The sequence below is a fragment of the Heterodontus francisci genome, chromosome 3 (assembly GCF_036365525.1).
Source record: "Heterodontus francisci isolate sHetFra1 chromosome 3, sHetFra1.hap1, whole genome shotgun sequence".
In the NCBI taxonomy this organism is placed as follows: Eukaryota; Metazoa; Chordata; class Chondrichthyes; order Heterodontiformes; family Heterodontidae; genus Heterodontus; species Heterodontus francisci.
The window spans coordinates 80,694,028-80,713,768 of NC_090373.1; the positions used below are offsets into that span (position 1 = coordinate 80,694,028).

At 38.0% G+C, this 19,741-nt stretch overlaps 1 protein-coding gene across 3 annotated transcripts in view; it reads right to left on the bottom strand.

Annotated features, from left to right (window-relative positions):
* Nucleotides 1-4,356: 4,356 nt before the first annotated feature.
* selenoi (selenoprotein I) overlaps nucleotides 4,357-19,741 on the bottom strand; it is a 70,568-nt gene continuing 55,183 nt past the window's right edge. For 2 of the 3 annotated variants that reach the window (XM_068023721.1, XM_068023738.1), the window contains 6 exons: nucleotides 19,241-19,503; nucleotides 13,440-13,548; nucleotides 10,466-10,514; nucleotides 9,638-9,818; nucleotides 6,555-6,737; nucleotides 4,357-5,652 (listed from right to left, as the gene is read on the bottom strand). In XM_068023721.1, the coding sequence (XP_067879822.1) occupies nucleotides 5,587-5,652; nucleotides 6,555-6,737; nucleotides 9,638-9,818; nucleotides 10,466-10,514; nucleotides 13,440-13,548; nucleotides 19,241-19,503 (851 nt within the window). In that variant the 3' untranslated portion in view covers nucleotides 4,357-5,586. The remainder of the gene's footprint in view (nucleotides 5,653-6,554; nucleotides 6,738-9,637; nucleotides 9,819-10,465; nucleotides 10,515-13,439; nucleotides 13,549-19,240; nucleotides 19,504-19,741) is intronic. The other variant, XM_068023731.1, reaches the window with a different exon arrangement.

Below are 19,741 nucleotides of genomic sequence, written 5' to 3' on the forward strand. Positions count from 1 at the left end.
ATTTAGAGATTAAATAGTGCAAAAAGATGAACTGAACTCATTGAAAAATATAATTTAAGGCTTTAAGAGAAAATTTGCATTGTCAAAAAGCTTCTTGCTCTCAAGAACAAACTGTTACTGGTTTTCATCATAAAGGCAGGTCTTTTTCCAGGAGCCCATAATTAGCAGGTGTAGCAGTTATACACTTTTTCCTCTTTGTGCCTTATGTCATTGCCACATTAGCTTGGAAAATATAATTTAACAAGGTGATGCGTTCTTCAACCTATTTACAAATAGTGCTTTTCCTCCCTCATTACAGTTACATAATCAATGAAACCTCTGCAGTTGGGTAAAACATGGTCCTAGCCACAACTAATAATGCCAGTGTTTAACAGCAGGAAAATATTACTCAATCTAAAAAAATTTGAACATTAAAACTTGTTTTACTGAATTTCATAACTTTTTAAGCATTTCATTCTTCTCAAAGTCTAAGTATGCTCTTTAAGAGTTAATAGTCAAGTATCAGATAAGGTGCAATCTTAGTTATTTTTAAACATTGTTTAATCAAAAAGGCTATCTGCAGCAATCAGGCTTCTCTGAAACACATGTATGCAAATAATCAGTTAATAATCAGATTAAATATCAGAAGTGCCAAAGAAAACAAAATTTCATGACAATGCAGAGCATGTGTATACCAATACGGAATGATAAAGCTAGGCATAAGAAACATCTGAATGAAATTCCTCCCAATGATTAGCAAATTCATCAAAATAAACATTCAAGTGTTAATTAAAACACTTGAAAATTAAAACACAAGATTTTCAAAACACTGCCTTACTAGCATGAAATTGTTAACTTATGTTAATGTAACCCAATTGAAAGCCTTCGAGTGAAAAAAGTACAAAAGTCACAAAGGTCTTTAATGTACAAAGAAACAATTTGAATTAATTCTGAAAAAATATGCATCAACTCTAATGTCACAAAAACTGAAAAGCTGCATTAAAATCAGTTAATAAGTTAATTTCAATTTTATTAAATCTTCCAACAAAAGGGGTTGTGAAAATCTGAGATTTTGACAAGTGTTTAAATTATGCTCCCTTATGCAAAACCCCTCGTAAAACCTCAAAAAAATGCTACATCTGCAAACTAATACTATAGTAATTTAGTTTTTCTAAAAAAAAATTCTTAATCTTGTTGACCAACTCTTTCTTCTAAAATATTACTCCTTTCTCAAGGTGAAAACACATTGTATCAATCACGAACAATTTATGATAAAAGGAAAAAATTGCCAATTGATTTCATAAATCCAGACAGATCCTGAACTGAAAACAATACATTTTTAATTGCCATTCAAGTTTATAGACGAGCATGTGAATCTTTTCTTATCGGACTTTTTTCTTCATATTCTCTTGTTCCCAGAACACCATTATAAACTTGTGAGAACATGTGGGAGGGAGAAGAGACATAAAATGAGCAGCCCTGAACATTCACAGTCTCAGAAAAAGATCAGGACAGTTAAATATTACTGCCAAGCACATATCTAATCAAGATAAAACTGTAAATATTCAGATTAAGTTAATTGTATGGATAAAAGGTTAAGTATCAAAATTGAATACCTTTACTGAATGTTTAACTGTAATCAGGCTTCTCTGAATTATTGAGTATGCACATAAATAATTAAAGCAGTTAAGCAATCATCCACATAAGTGAGCAGCAAAATGGTTTATTAACTAGATTAATAAAATCTGCTTTCAAAGGATAGAAAACAGATCTCAATATAGTTGAATCCTAATATTATTAGCTTGCCAAAAACATTTCAAGATCAGTGTGCAAATTGAACTGAACAGTGCACTGGAACATCATGCTTGAAAAGCACTTCATAATCGAGTCAAAGTTCAATATTATAGAAACATTAAAACATTGTGTGTGGAAATAATCAGTGACTGTATAGGCCCTCTTGTACTTTGGGTATATAGAAGCAACCACAATGTACCTTTGGACCCAAAACTACAAAAGGCAATAGTTACTGCATCCACTTCATAATTACATCTAAAAGATGTTTGCAGATTTCAGTGCTAAATACAGTTGAGATAATTGTGCTAATAGAGGGGGATGTAAACAAAGCCAAAATTGACCATCAGCCCTTCCTATCCAATATTTTAAGTTTGAGAAAATTTAGATGGCCACTGCTAAAAAAAAACTGAGTTAAGGTTAAGAGGCTACTCTGTTCTTTCTGCTATATGTGCATGGTTCAAAAGAAAACAGAAAGGCCAAGGAGAATACTGCAGTCCTGCAAGAAATGTCAAAGTCCGAGGTGAAAACTGCACCCACTGCATTATCTCTTTCAGAGAAAAGCAAAAAAAAGAGTATGTACTGCATTGGAAAATGTTCAATACTATCTATCTTTTATAAACAAACAAAAATCAGTTACACGCGTCACCTCTGAGTGCAGCAATGTTCACAATTTTTCTCCACGCAGCACCTGATTAATTGAACTTTTATTTAAAGCTTACAATTTAGGGGAAAATTATATTTCAGGTTACTACTGCAAATTTAATATAAAATATAGTAAAATCCTGTGATACTTCAACACACAAGCTACCTCACTCTTTACTCAATGCCAGAAAATTTGAGTGCAGTGTGCAACAGAAGAACCCATTTACATGAGAATATGCACATTCTCCAGTAATTTTGTATCTTCCAAGTCAGAATTCATAGTATACTTGTTATATCATGGACCCAGTGTACTTTAAAATAGCTTCCTTACCCATGGATTTATTCCTATCAATAGGACAACAGTTCCATTTTTCATTAACAGCAAGAATAAAATTGCATCCTGCATATTTTGTACAATATAATGGCTGGTTGGGAATGATTCACAGAACATGCACCTACAACAATTCGAAGCCATTGAGATGGTTCACACATCAATGTTTCACACCAAACAATTAACAATTACCAAAGCAAAAAACTTCAGATGCTGGAAATCTGACATAAAAACAGAAAATGCTGGAAACACTCAGCAGGTCTGGCAGTATCTGTGGAGATAAACAGTTAGCATTTCAGGTCTGTGACCTTTCATCAGAATGAAAGATCTGATGAAAGGTCACAGAGCTGAAACGTTAACTCTGGTTAATAGTTGTGGTGAGAGAAACAACGTTCCATTGGACACAATCATGCTTGTGGCAATAAAGATGGAAGATGGAGAGGAAAATAAAAAGGAATTGCAAACAGCTACATGGACAGTGACATTATCGTAGAAGACAAATATTGACAAATGTTACAGTAATTATGTAAGCAGCAGTTGATTAAAGCTACTTTCTGTATTAATTATTTAGTAAATGTCTGAAGCCACAAATAATCAGACCTTACTGGAGTTGACGAAGAATGTGCTGCTTGCATTTAGATACCGAAAGTTTCTTAAAGGTCTTGCATCCCAGTTCTCTACATCTACAATGTACAGGCCACTGCTGGATCAGCCAGCCCACTATCTCCAGCCTGGTTTGAACCAATGCACTATTAGGATTTAATAACCTCCATGAATTCAAAAGGGATAAATTACATGCACTGAAAACCAAAGCTGAAAATTAAGAAAAATAATGATATTTGGATATAGAGTTGCACTCTTCAATAAATATAAAATAGCCGAGTCAAACTATCTGTAATGCACTCCATAGGACACATAATATGAATGACAAGTGGGCTTTGAAACATGTGTTTTGGTTGAAACTCGAACAGTCGAATTGAACACTTCGATTTACTTATGATCTGAAGTTCAGCTTTAAAACAGAATGAATTACACCAAAGCTGAACTTTAGGTACTCGTCCATGACAACATATGTACAAAATATCAGAAATAAACATGTGCAAACCACAGTTGAAATATTAAATGATAAATAAAAACATGATTACTCATAATTCCACAGAAGGAAGATACTGCACAACAAAAAGGCAATATACATCAAGTGGGATTCTTTTCACTATATTCACAATTCCCCACTTTAGTACTGCAGGTAGTTAAAGTGGTCAATCAAAAGGATTTGAAGTTTTGTAATAATATTAGTACAACAGTCTAATCAGTATTTTTAATGCTTGGAGACAAACTATTGATACAACTGTGGTGCACATCTGCAAAACAACTTCGAATTGTAAATTAAATTGGTGCAGTATGCTGTCTCACAAGCATTGCATGGAAGATGTAATATAAATAAACTTTTTATTTGATGGTAAATTCATTTGGGCCAGTTGAATTGCTTTAAACTGAAATTGGAGCCAGTTCAAAAAAGGGTTAGTATGGAATAGTAAACAAAATATTAGAACTGACACTATTCTACTGGTCCAAACTATATTTTGAACAGAAATTACACTGATGTAATATGAAAATGAATATTGCAATATTTTATTGTGGCAAACTTCACTGGTAATGGATACAGTACCTCCAAAGAAAAGAGACCATTGACTAAATTGTACTCAACATGAAAGGATCCATCAAATTAGATTCAAAAAAGTATGAATTCTTATACCATGAAGCACGACTGTCTGAACATTCCCCCCGCCCCCACTCAGAGAGCAATTGCCAAAATGTGAAAATACACACAATATATTCATTGCCCTTCCTAAACAGAGTTTAGGTACAAAACCTCTAGTTTTGTAAATTGTGTTTCGTAAACTAAACACAATTACTGCTAGTCATGCTTGTTCTTTCCAAGTATACTTTGCTCTGAGACTTTTAATATACTCTTCATTCAAGCACAATCCTCCATTAAAGAAAACTAGAATTTATAGTAGAAAATCGGCATGCATTCACCATCACAAAACTGAAAAGTTGAAACAGATGTGAAAACAGCAATTTGAGGTTTTGATTTGTTTCTGATAATCAAAAGTTTAACAATTACTTCACATTTTCAATTCCCCTTGCAAATTCTATAGTTTACTTACTCAAAAAAGCCTTCAAATGCATGCTTAATAGGAGTTGTGGCAAACTCCTATATACTCAGCTCCATTACTATTCCATCTTTTAAAAAACCCGCTATTTCAAAAATCAGCAGTTTTGCTCAATTGGGCTGCAAAGGCAAGTGAATATTCAGTCTCCAATATTATAAGCAAGGCAGAATTGTCTTTCAGAACACATGTTTAAGTAAAGATGTGGACAGAACTTACAATGAGTAAGTTACAAAAACATAACCGCATTGCCCAAGGACTAGGTTGTGAACCGGTAAAATGGAAGTCTGTTAAAATGTTTATTTGCCTGTTTTCTTGGATACAAGTTACTATCGACTTTATTGAAAACTCCAATGGTATTAATAGAACTTTAATGAGGGGATCATCACTCCAAAAGAAAACTCCAGTGCCAACCAGTTGCACACAATCTCTGCTTGTGCACAATTAATGTCTATTTAAATACTTCATTGTGTTATTAAGCCTTTATCAGCAAATCTCTTACAAAACAATATTTTAATACTTATAAAGGGACCATCTGAATCTTCTGTTTTCTACTGATGGTGGGCACAGTTTGCAGTGATGGCTGAAGCATTCACAGGCTGCTGGGATGGTCATTCTTTACAATACTTCAGAAGCCTGCAAGCCAATTTTCTGTTCCTCCTCTAGTCATTCTGTATTCGGTTTCTTCAGGGAGAAGACGTAAATGTGAAAATGTTTGCTCAGCTGATTCACCTATGTAAGATAAAATAAAAATACTGTACTCCCAAAAAGAGGATTTTTTTCACTTACGAGAAAGTGACACATCTAATTCCTTTATCTATTTACAATTCCAAGGTGTTTTGGGTTATTTGGGGCGTTTTTCTTTCATTGTGAACTGTTCTGAAACTACTTAGACCTCTTAACCCATTCACCCTGATTGAGTAATTTTCATTGGTTCAATTTTTGGTCACTCATGCTTGGAATGTTTCCCTTACCTGTCTCCCTTCCATGGCAATCATGTTATACTTGTGTTTGTCAGTGTAACAGTTTGAAAATTCTGTTTCCCTAGGGACAAGTATATGTTTTTTTCTAATTCACTAATGCACATAGCCACAGCCATTACATGAAAACCAAAGATAGAGACAAAACAAGAACAGTCACAGGAACAAAAGCACAACCATAGGAATTACTTCACATTTTTTTTTTTCTTTAAAGTTTATCCTGGCCCAAAGGAAAAAAAGCTCTAAATATTTAGCGACACAACCATGCAATGAAAACGTAGCTGATGAAATGGAGATAAATCAAAAGAAAAATTAGAACCACATCTCGATGACCGGTGATGCTAACAAGCAACACCAAACAGCAGCAAAGAGAGAGAACACTTTCATTCCATCAGTCTGGATACCTTCTAAGCTCCAGAAGTCTAACAATATTATGCTAATTCACTGAGCCATCCAGCATCTATTCTAAAATTAAAACAGAAATGCTGCAAATACACAGTACAATCATCATTGGTAAAGAGGTTTTGGGTCTTTATCCTTTAACAGAATTGCCCTTTAAAGCCACTGTGTACCATGTACTACAATTAACAGTAATGAGTTAACTACTGCATAACTAGAAATACAAAATGTGGCAAAAAACTCAAATCTACTCACCACACATACTCCATAGTGAATATGTGCGAGGGTTATAACTGTAGTCAAAACAATGAGAAGATAATATTCTTTGTCTTCTAGGATACCAGAGATCTCAAAGATGACACCTGCAGCCAATGGCAGGAGAAGGCAGCTAAGGGGCTGACAGCGAGTGCTACTCATCTGGCAAACTATGAGTTTACACTGTAAAGTAGAACAAGCAGTTAGTCATATTCATAGAAATAAAAAAGGACAAGAGGGTTTCTCTATAATCCAAAAACATTTACGAATATTTTCACGATTTGAAAACCAACAGGAAATGCTCCCAATGTACTAGCCAAGATTTATAGGTTACCCAATAACATTCATTTCATTTGCTCTTTGTGGGAATTTGTGCACAAACTGCCTGCTATATCTGCATCTGCATATGCAATTGTGACTGCACTTCAAAAATGTTATGATATATTAAGGCATTGTATAAATGAAACTTTCTTACAGTTTACAGAAACAAGAGTAATTGTTGAATATTGTGATGGAGTCTGCGGTTTGCGGGACCAGTAGGGGAGGTGTGCGAGCCTTTGTCTGAACAGGTGCCTTGTCAAATGTTCTGTTAAGTGCACAGACCCTGGTTTCAAAGCTTTATTTTTTTGAGACAGGCTCTAACTGAAAGGGAAACCAATAGAGGGGAAGGGACATCTCTCTGTATTCTCTGCACCACTACATCAAGCAGACATTGACTACTTGTGCAATCCAAAACAATGCCAGGTATCTCACTAAACAGGGAAAAACTTGTTTTAATGGCACTAGGTTGGCTATACACTTTAGATGCAGATTAATTGCACTTATGTCCGTAGCCACGTCAATTATTTTCTCAACACGGTTCAACATGTTGGTGCCTATCCCTGGTTGAGTTCATGGTTTGTTTCAAAATGCTTTGTCGAGTGACAGCAGTAGAAAAAGTCACATGAATAAGCTCAAATTGAAAGTAATCTAGTGAATAATTACCACATTGTTCTCGTGACATCAATTGTATCAAATCCATTTAATCAACTAAGTGTCCAATGTTAATTTGTCAGCTATCTAAAGAGTCTAATCCTAAATTAATAACCAATGTACATCAATCTCAAATGGATCTTAACTGTAAATGAAATAATGTTGCGTTACTGAGACATAACGGAGTTGAATTTGTTGTCTGACTTCTTTCATGATTTGGCAAGGAAGGGTTAATTACCTAGCAACTTGTACGTATTTGAATTGCAGGTTCACAAAGTAAAGGCTAATACTCTTCAAACTGATTGATTTAGGACAGTTTGTCAAGCCAAGTTTGGGCTTTCTTCATTTCTAGGCATAAATTGGGTCATAAACTCCAGATGCTTCTTTGATAAGGAGCACAGGTGAAGGGATTAAGAATTATTCTGGTGCCCTTGATAAATATTCTTTTCAGGGTATACATTTCCCATTGTTCTTACAACCCAATGACAATGACACTCATTTTCCATGTGGATTCAGTTGTCTAAATGAACAATGGAAAGCAAATCATGTCTTTTGCCATCAAGGACCTTATTGGCTGGAAAATTTCCTGCAAACCACCACCATTTTTTTTATCAGGTAAAGAAAATCTGTGAATTTCCTTTTCATTAAAAAAGAGAATCCAACATTTAAAAAGTACAAGCATTCGTGTATATCCATATTTGTGTGAGTGCTGATAATTCTTTCTACTGGCAAATAGTTCTAAAACAAGTGAATGAATCATCCAAAGTATTGAGTAGACCATATCTAACAAATATCAACAAAGTTTGTAAGATAATGGTGAACAAATCTCTCGTTAGCACAAATGAAGCACTCCAAACCATCTATTGGGTATAGAACAGCATACTGAAATTCAATCAAGGTTAACTGGAATTGTGCACCACCTGAATATGCTGCGTTTCAATAAATCATGCAAGTGAATTCCTAGCCTCTCAAAAATATATCTGTTAAACAACACAAAAATCAGTAGTCAAGGTTGTACTTCAATACCAAGTGCGCATGTGCCACTTGCTTATCCTCAACTGCAAACGGATTGTGGCACCAAGGAAGTTCAGAGAACTTTTCACTGAGCACTGCAAGGATGATTGCCATCAGTCCTACAACTTTCATACAATGCTTTGAATTATTTTTCCTCTCAAATAAGAGAGAGGCACCACAGCCTGAAGCAGAAAAACACAAGCTGAAGCAGAAAATTAATAAAAAGGATAGGGAGACTGTTGCCAAAGATGCATGCAGTTGGCAGTTAAGATCACAAACCTCCTTTGGTTCTAATTGTGACTAATTGATGAGAAACATTTTGTAAAAACTGATGAACCAAATCATCCAAATATGAACAACTCTAAGTACTGCATCTATAGATTGGTAGAAGCCATAGACAACTACTTCATAAATACTCCATCAATATTAAAGCTGAAATAGAAATGCTATAGTGTCAGAGAAATACAGCACTGAAGCAGGTCCTCCGGCCCACCGAGTCTGTGCTGACCATCAACCACCCATTTATACTAATCCTACATTAGTCCCAGATTCCCGACCACATCCCCTCCTTCCCCTACCTACACTAGGGGCAATTTACAATGGCCAATTTACCTATCAACCTGCAAGGCTTTGGCTGTGGGAGGAAACCGGAGCACCCGGCAGAAACCCACGCGGTCACAGGGAGAACTTGCAAACTCCGCACAGGCAGTACCCAGAACCGAACCCGGGTCACTGGAGCTGTGAGGCTGCGGTACTAACCACTGCGCCACTGTGCTGCCCTACGTTTCCCTTCAATGTGCCAGAGGGAAATACATGACTACAGTACATTTAAAGTTTCTGCGGGTTTATTTCCTCTTCAAAATGTCCAGTGATGAAGCAACAGAATGGTCTACATCTATTAACTGCCACCCCAGCACTGCCACAGTTTGGGGTATAAAATAAAGGAATGCTACGTAAATTCAATAACAGGCCATCTTGGGCTGCTGTCAAATATCTTTTAACAACCAGTGTAACAGTAACATTTACAGAGCAAGGAACAGCTCTCTATCTTCCCCTCATTCATGAGAAATCTAATAATATGCATGTGCAGATCTTACCGTAATATTAGAAAACGCTGTGCCAACCAAAAAGTATACTATTCTTGGATGTTTTTCTATAACATCGTATGGTGATGTACAGACCCAGAGCATACAAATACTGAAAAGCAACACTGGTGAGATGAACGGCAGCATGGCTTCATAAAAGGAGTGGTGCTTCAGGGTACTAGACCTGTATGCCCTAAGAATGAAGGATAACACAGTTAATCAAAACAATGAAATTCTACCTGTTAATCCAAATTTCCTAGGTGATGCACATAATATTTATAGTGCTATGTTGATAATAGAATGCTTTAACATGCAGTACAGCACACAACACTTCAAAAATCTAAACTCTCAGCTCAATGCAGACCTCTAAAATGATCTCTTCCCCCCCCACGCCCACAAAGTTTTGCACAAATTTTTACTATTGTATATTATTTTGCAAAACTTAAGTTTCCATGGCATTTCTCCCCTTGAATGTGTTTAATAACTTGTCCTAAAGGATCGCAGATACAACAAATTATCCAAGAATATATATGTTATCTTCATAGCTAATCTCAAAAGCTTTTAGAATCACAGACTCTATGAGTCTATGACTTTACTCGGTTAAACACATGCAGGAAATTAAGTCCTCAAATTCATTTCAAAGAATATCTGAATATAGAATAAATTAGGCTGATAAATGGACTTCAATTTGAGATTAAGGTGCATGACACCAAGTATTCAAACTATTAATAGCTTTTAAAATATTTACATATTTAAAAGAAAATGTTCAAATTATAATATTAACACTTGACAAAACCCCACAAATATGGAAACTCAAATTTATGTAAATTAGATACTTACTTGAAAACATTATACAAACTCACTGGAAATGTGATGATAAAGGCACAGCCTAGAAAACAAGATTAAATAATTTTCAATTTATAAGCAATAGTATATGTCCAATAGAGTAGTTGGGCTATATTTTCAATCTAATACATTTATAGTGACAGGCTGAACAAATCTCCATATCCAAATAGCTTAAAAAAGGAAAATGGTATGTTCAAGATGAAAACAATGCTTTGATACAGTTATGACCAAGCACAAGATGTAATACATTTCCCCACATTACTTTACATAAGTTTTAAAATAAATAAAACTAGAGCCCAATGTCATCTTCGCCCTGTCAGATTGCAATTCACAAATGTGATGTTGAAAAACCAAATACTGCACTGAGATATCAGAAATTTATGCTACTGTAACAGTTACATCATTGCAGTATACACAGTCTATAGGATCCAGTTCTGACATTCAAGTCCTGGTAATCTCGCCCAGGAAGCTCAGACATCTTAGTTTTATTCATGGTTAGATATCTTATCTTCTGCTTTATCCTGTTTGAATTTCTTATGCCTCATTAGTGAATAATTCCTAAATCCGAACACCAACGTGCATCAGTATCACTAGCATCACGTATAGCAAAACCAATGGGAACGTGACTTAAATACTATAAGTGGCTCATGAGGCTCCATGACATACACTTATAAGCTCACACGATCGGCAATCCTAATTTATAGAATTTAAAGGCCCGGATTTTGTGGTGGTAATGACAGAGAAACTGTCAGCGTTCAGCGTCAGTACTGCTCTGAAACTGACAGCAACTTCTGGAGTCCACACATGCACAGAATAATATGGAAATCTACAAGCTGCTCGCAGTGATTCTCTGCTGCTCCTGCTGAGGCACCTTCAGGGTGCAATCAATGGAAAATCTATTGAATTAACGAGAACTTCCACTCTTACACTGTTAGTCTTGTAAAAGCCTCGAAAAAGTTACACCTCGATGAATGTGTAACTGGACTTTAAATGGTGTACTAACTTCATAATTACAGCTAAACATCCTTACTCGTACTGAAAAACTAATTTTATATTTGTGGAATGTCAAATTTCTCCATTATTATAAAAGAACACTTTTTTTTTTTAAATTTAAGTTGCTCTTTATTTTAGCTTCTATCCTAATCCAATCGATCATTTACCTCGCTATCAGAAAACTTAAATTGAAAGTGAATATTGATTTCCTGGTTTGCTGTAAGAATACTTTAATATGATTGACTGCTTAACCTACATGCTGACATCATTGCCTCTACACTCAGAAATCCCCTTCACTTGGGGATATATTTAAACTGCAGCTGGGAAAGCGAAAAACCACACCACAAAGATCACTAAATCTTTGCGGGCAGCTATCTTCGAGGTCAGCAACAAGCTTGGTTGCTTTGCCGCTGACCACAAAATCTGGGCCAGATTTTTAATAATTTCTGACTTGTATTTTTGTCATTGTGTATCACCTATTTACTATCTCAACTTTTATTTTACCTATGTAGTATTTAACATGTTAACAATATTGTTTAACATATTGTTTTTAAATTTAAATTCCAATAATGCACTTGGTCTATTTTTGGGTTCCAACCTCATCTTCGTGGTAATGTTCAACTTGGGACCTGTACGAGTAAAATTCCTTCTATAATTGTCTGAAGACTTGCCCCAAAGATAAGAATGTGGAAGTTTGACCTGATTGCTTCAACAAAAAAAAAACTAGGTCAAAGTTGGCCATGATGATTGGCTAACATTTGGAATCCAAAAGCTGACAACAATCTAAAGTAAGTTTTAAAAACACTACTTCACATATTACCTACATGCTAAACAGAGAAATGGGATATCGCAGAGACTTAAGGAAGCGTGAATTTGGAACACTCCATTCCCTACAAAAAATACAATTCTCCTTAGCCTATCTCAGTTTTGTCTATGTATGGCAGACTTTTCTCTTCAGCATAAGTTGCTAGTCAAAAAGGATATCGCAAAAAGAACAAAGGCAAAATGCTGCGGATGCTGGAAATCTGAAATAAAAACAGAAAATGCTAGAAATGCTCAGATCAGGTAGCATCTATGCAGAGAGAAAGAAACAGACTTAACGTTTCAGGTGGATGACCTTCCATCAGAAGAGTTCAGCATTTACTGTTTTTATGTATGGTTATAAGAGTCCTTTATTCAGAATTTAATTTTTATGGAATTTTTAAAGCCACTCCTTTTACAGGTCTATGCACCATCCCTGAGTCATAAGGACAAGATGGTAACACTCTCCCACCCAGACTGAAAGAATGCAACTGACTGTCCTTTGACAGTTGCACGGAGATCAAGAGCACACCCTGTGGAGAACTACAGATGCAAACCTACATGAAGCAGAGGCACAACTTCACAAGTTTTATGAATTGTCAATACAAAGTGATTGACAACGCAGCCCACAGCTGACGTCATCAGACTGCACCTGCGCAGACTAGCTCCTACTCTCTGTGCATGCGCTGCATTCCGCATTGCCAGGACTAGTTGGCGCATGTGCAGATGACATCATCGTAATGCAGGCAGAGAGCGGGGGTGGGAGAAGCAGGGAGAGCGCAGCCGAAGACCTTGGTGGTCCCCACCGCCCACTCGCTCCTCCTGCCCGCTCCCTCCCTCCAGCCATTGTGTGCTGCCATGCGTTTTGGTTGCCTTTGAGATTATTTGAGCAGTGCCATCTTTAGTACTGGCAGCTGCCTGACGTCGCAGACGGTGACGTTTTAGTGGCACAGGCTGCATTTGCGCATGTGCCCCTACAGCGCCACCTAGTGGTAGCACTGTCAGTAAACGCAGCCAGTTCCGAACAAGGGTCACTGACCCGAAACGTTAACTCTGCTTCTCTCTCCACAGATGCTGCCAGACCTGAGTATTTCCAGCATTTCTTGTTTTTATTGCAGCCTTTTTAATATTGTTTTCACACCGATAACACTTATATTTAATTGAAGATACATACTCAGAATCATGATACTGAAGAGATCTCTGTACTGGAAATTAAGGAAGATGGGTCCATACCAAGCTTCAACGCCTACTATAGCAGTTATGATGTATACAATTGAAATGGTCTGGAAGAAATAAAGAGGGGTAAGTTTTTTGTTGCTTCTATTTGTGGTCTGTTTTACTGCAATGCTCTGTACTCATAAGTGGCTGTCTTCAAGAGATTTGTAATATCGAAATCATTTCGTAATTAGCTGAACATTCCTAACCATCTCTAAAGCAGCAGCACTGTAAATGATTTGATCTTGACAGTATTGAAAAGGTGGCAAGTATAAAAATGCTAACCATATGGAATCTACTATTCAACGAGGTAAATGTAACAAATATCATTAACTGGCATATTAAAGTTGCATCTTGAGCATATAAAATGTATATCTTCTTAGACTTTCCACACTGCAAACATTACGATTACAGCTGACAGGAATTATAATTTATAAGTGCATCTTTGCACATTAAAAAAAAAAATTGACATTTTATAGGATAAAAATAAATATCCTGTGGTGTTGCAGTTTGGTCTTCATTAAAATATTTTAATTTTAAAAGCAAAGACTGACATTTAATCGAAACAGCACTGGAGTCTTACTCAACTGTTTCAGAAGAACAGACAGTGAATCCAGACAGTGCCCTTCAAGGTCACTATCTCATTATGGGCACTCACCTGTTTTCAACAAAGTGTCAAACCTAAAGATCACTGTTTTCGGAACTGAAGGAAATAAGTAGAGGTATGCAAGCAAAGATAAAATGATTTTAGTGGCCTGGTTTTTGCGGTCAGCAGTGAAGCAAGGATGCTCACTGCTGATCTCAAAGAAAGTCTCGCGCAGAGATATGGCAATCTCTGGCGAGAACCTCACCTCTTGCCATGCATTTGATTGCAGCATAGTTTAATGGGGATTCCCAGTGATGAGCTGCAGTGATGTCATCAAGCTGTCCAAGCAGCCAGTCAAATTAAATAATTCTCTCATAGTCAACAGGAAATGCAAAGCATGAATAATCAAGTCACTTTTTTTTTTAAAATGAAAGCAAAATAAAGATTGGGACAAACACACGAGGTTAATTAGAATCATAGAAAGCTTAAGGGACAGAAAGAGGCCACTTGGCCCATTGTGCCTGTGCCAATCCACCTATTCTAATCCCACTTTACAGCATTTGGCCCATAGCCATGCAGATTACAGCATTTGAGGTGCATAGCCAGACTCCTTTTGAAAGAGTTGAGAGTTTCTGCCTCAACTACCCTTTCAGGCAGAGTTCCAGACCCTCATCACCTTCTGGGTGAAAAAGTTTTTCCTCATCTCCCCTCTAATTTTTCTACCAATCACTTTAAACCTATGGCTCCTAGTCATAGTCTGCTAAGGTGAATAGGCCCTTCACCTCCACTCTATCCAGGCCCCTCAAAATTTTGTACATTTCAATCAGATCTCCCCTCAGCCTTCTGGAAGCTGAAATATCATGAACAAAATTTTAAAAAAATTTTTAAATCTAGTAATTAATCATAATAGAGACATTTAACATTCCATAAATATAAAATTATCTGGTCAGGGCCAGGTTGGTTATTCAGCAGTATATTACTCAGATTGCTGTTAAAAACAGAGTTATACCTCATTTAACAAGGCATAACTTTTTATGGGGTTTCTGAAAGGAGCACTGAAAGGGGGAAGTCCTAGCCAAATCAACTGATTTCACTGATTGCCGGCTGGGTGAGGGGCTAAGGGGGAGGAGTCCACAGAGCAGCCCGTGGCAGGACTGAAAGTTACAGACCGCAACTTGAGGATTTCCATGCCAATCTGCACTTGCACTAAATCCTGAAGTTGCAGTCAGATTCAAAGGAATAATGAGATTCAACACCAACAATTTGCTGTCAAAAACTCTGCAAATTCCAGGTCACTGAAGAGAGACAGAAGGGGTTAAGGGTACCTAGTCAGACTAGTAAATGGTGTATTTGGGGATTGATGCTGGGTCATTCACAATTTACATTAATGATTTGGACTCCAGAATCACAAACAATTTCAAAATTGAAGCTGAGGGGTGATCTGGCAAAAGTAGACTGGATACAGCTACTTGAAGGAAAATCAGTGACAAACCAGCGGGAGCCATTCAAAAGCGTGATTCTACAGGCACAGTGTAGACATATCCCCACAAAGAAAAAGTGTGGTACTGCCAAATCTAGAGCCCCTGGTTACCTAGAAGCATACAGGGCAGGATAAAGCAGAAGAAAGCAAGCTTGTGACAGTCAGAAAAAACATACTACTTTAAAAAGCCTTGAGGAGTACAGAGTGCAGGGATGAAGTAAAAAAAAGGAAATTAGGAAAGCAAAGGGAGGACATGAAAAAATATTGGCAGGTAAAATCAAGGAAAACCTAAAGATGTTTTAACAGTACATTAAGAGCAAGAGGATAACTAAGGAAAGGAAGGCCTAGCAGAGCTGTATAAGGGAACTTATGCATGGATGCAGAAGATGTGGGCAGGGTTCTTAATGAGTACTTCACAAAGGAGAGGGATGATGCGGATATTGTGGTTAAGGAGGAGGGGTGAAATATTAGCTATGATTAGCATAATGAGAGGGGAAGTACTAGAGGGTCTGACATCCTTGAAAGTGAATAAATCAACACGGCCAGATGGATTGTATCCCAGGCTGTTAACAGAGGCCATGGAGGAAATAGCAGATGCTCTGAGGATTATTTTCAAATCCTCAAGATACAGGCGAGGTACCAGAGGATTGGAAGTCTGCAAGCATTGTACCATTATTTAAAAAGGGGGTGAACGATAGGCCAAATAATTATAGGCCAGTAAGTCTGACCTTGGTGGCAAATTATTAGAATCAATTCTGAGATATAGGATAAACTGACACTTAGAAAGGCACAGATTAGTCAGGGCTGGTCAGCATGGATTTGTTAAGGGAAGGTTGTGTCTTAATAATTTGACTGAATTTTTTGAGGAAGTAACAAGGAGAATTGATGAGGGTAGCTTTTTTTTTTAAATTCTTTCATGGGATGTGTGTGTCGCTGGCCAGGCCAACATTTATTGCCCATTCCTAATTGCCCTTGAGAAGGTGGTGGTGAGCTGCCTTCTTGAACCGCTGCAGTCCATGTGGGGTAGGTATACCCACAGTACTGTTAGGAAGGCAGTTCCAGGATTTTGGCCCAGCGACAGTGAAGGAACGCCGATATAGTTCCAAGTCAAGATGGTGTGTGACTTGGAGGGGAACTTGCAGGTGGTGGTGTTCCCATGTATGTGCTGCCCTTGTCCTTCTAGTTGGTAGAGGTTGCGGGTTTGGAAGGTGCTGTCCAAGGAGCCTTGCTGCATTGCTGTAGTGCATCTTGTAGATGGTACACACTGTGCGTCAGTAGTGGAGGGAGTGAATGTTTGTAGATGGGGTGCCAATCAAGCGGGCTGCTTTTTCCTGGATGGTGTCGAGCTTCTTGAGTGTTGTTGGAGCTGCACCCATCCAGGCAAGTGGAGAGTATTCCATCACACTTCTGACCTGTGCCTTGTAGATGGTGGACAGGCTTTGGGGAGTCAAGAGGTGAGTTACTAGTCTCAGGATTCCTAGCCTCTGACCTGCTCTTGTAGCCACGGTATTTATATGGTTACTCCAGTTCAGTTTCCGGTCAATGGTAACCCCCCAGGATGTTGATAGTGGGGGATTCAGTGATGGTTATGCCGTTGAATGTCAAGGGGAGATGGTTAGATTCTCTTTTGTTGGAGATGGTAATTGCCTGGCACTTGTGTGGCGCAAATGTTACTTGCCACTTATCAGCCCAAGCCTGGATATTGTCCAGGTCTTGCTGCATTTCTACATGGACTGCTGCAGTATCTGAGGAGTGACGAATGGTGCTGAACATTGTGCAATCATCAGCGAACATCCCCACTTCTGACCTTATGATTGAAGGAAGGTCATTGATGAAGCAGCTGAAGATGGTTGGGCCTAGGACACTACCCTGAGGAACTCCTGCAGTGATGTCCTGGAGCTCAGATGATTGTGCAGTAGATTTTGTCTACATGGATTTTAGTAAAGCATTTGACAAGGTCCCCCATGACAGACTGGTCAGAAAAGTAAAAGCTCATGGGATACAGGGGAATGTGACAAGTTGGATCCAAAATTGGATCAGTAACAGGAAACAAAGGATAATGGTTGACGGATGATTTTGCAAATGGAAAACCGTTTACCGTGGCGTTCCACAGGGCTCAGTGTTGGGTCCCTTGCGGTTTGTGGTATATATTGGACTTAAATGTGGGAGGCATGATTGAGAAATGTGCAAATGACACAAAAATTGGTCATGTAGTTGACGGTGCAGAGGATAGCTGCAGACTCCAGAATGATATCAATGGTTTGGTTGAGTGGGTGGAAAAATGGCAAATGGAATTCAATCCGGTGAAGTGTGAGGTAATGCATTTGGGGAGGGAAAACAAAGCAAGGGAATACACAATAAATGAGAGGATATTGAGGAGGGATAGAGGAGGAGACGCCCCTAGGTGTGCACGTCCACAGGTAGCAGAACAGGTAGATAAAGTGAAGGCGGCAAGTGGAATGCTTTCCTTAATTGGCCGAGATATAGAATCCGAAAGCAGTGATGTAATGCTGGAACTGTATAAAATGCTGGTTAGGCCACAGCTGGAGTATTGCACAGAGTTCTGGTCGCCACATTACAGGAAGGACATAATTGCTCTGGAGAGAGTCCAGAGGAGATTTACAAGAATGTTGCCAGGGCTTGAAAATTTCAGCAATGAGGAAAGATTGGATAGACTGGGGTTGTTTTCCTTAGAACAGAGGAGGCTGAGGGGTGACTGAAGTGAGGTACACAAAATTATGTGGGACCTAGATAGAGTAGACAGGAAGGACTGTTTCCCCTAGCGGAGGGATCAATTACCAAGGGGCACAGATTTAAGGTGATGGGTAGGAGGATTAGAGGGGACATGAGGAAAAAAACCTTTTTCCACCCAGAGGGCGGTGGGTGTCTAGAATTCACTGCCCGGATCAGTGGAGGCAGAAACCCTCAACTCATTTAAAAAGGTGCCTGGACCTGCACCTGAAAAGCTGTAACCTGCAAGGCTACAGACCAGGTGCTGGATGGTGGGATTAGTTTGGACGGCTAGTTTTCTCAACCAGCACAGACATGATGGGCTGAATGGCCTCTTTTTGTGCCATAACGTTTCTATGGTTCTTTGGTTTCTATGGTTCTAAAATTTGCAGATGACACCAAACTGAGATGTGTGACTAACACAAAGGAAGTAGTGACAAAATATAAGATATTAATAAGCTTGCAAAATGGACAAGTAATTAGAAAATGAATGAATCTCAATATAGCTAAGTGTGAGGTGGTTCATTTTATTAGGAAGGATAAGGAGGCCACATACTCAAATGTCTGAATGGGTAGAGAGCAAAAGAATTCAGAGATACAGATACTGATCATCAATATTAAGAATTACTGGTGCTTATAAATCTTCTAAAGTAGCTAACTCATTGCGAATGTAGCTGATAGTTACATTTGGCTGAGAAAAAAAGTTTAATGCAGATTACAGCATCACTTGTGCTGATGGATGTTATTTTATTTTCATTCAATAAAGTTTGTTGCCAGTTTTTAAAAAGGCGTCAAAAATCAATGGACTTCAATTGGCAACTTAACGCATAGAGACGGCTGCTATGCATTGCCTTACACAATAATTAAGGCGCACCAAAAGCATTCACTACATGAAGCACTTTGTGACATTTCACCATGACAAGCTGCTACATAAATTGAAGTATTATTTTTTAAAGTGACTTACCACTTGGCTAATGTCATATCCCCAAGGAAGGAAAAGAACTCCAGTATTATACTTCTCCCAGTGGGAAAGTATGAAGGAAAACAGCACCACCCACAGAATGAAAAAAAGCGTAAGGACGCTGACACCTGCTTCCCCGCGTCCAAAGATGGAATAGACGGTGACAACAAAAAATATACACGCCCAACTGTCCAAACCATGGTCAAAAAGTTCTCCAAGTGGAGTACTGGAGTTGGTCCGCCGAGCTTGCTTCCCATCAACCCCATCTGTAGAAAATTGACAGAGATTAAGCTTCATGTTAGAGTCACCATAGTATTTCCCCCACCCCCCCCAAAAAAAATCTTCGTTTTATAACCATATATTTATATTTCTGCTATCCATGTACAAAAGCCATTGTTGTAAATGCCTTCCTCATTGGGTTATGGAAATATCTGGTTAGGAAAAGAAAGTCATATCCAGAGATGCACAGTCCACATGACAAGAACAACTTGTATTTATACAGCA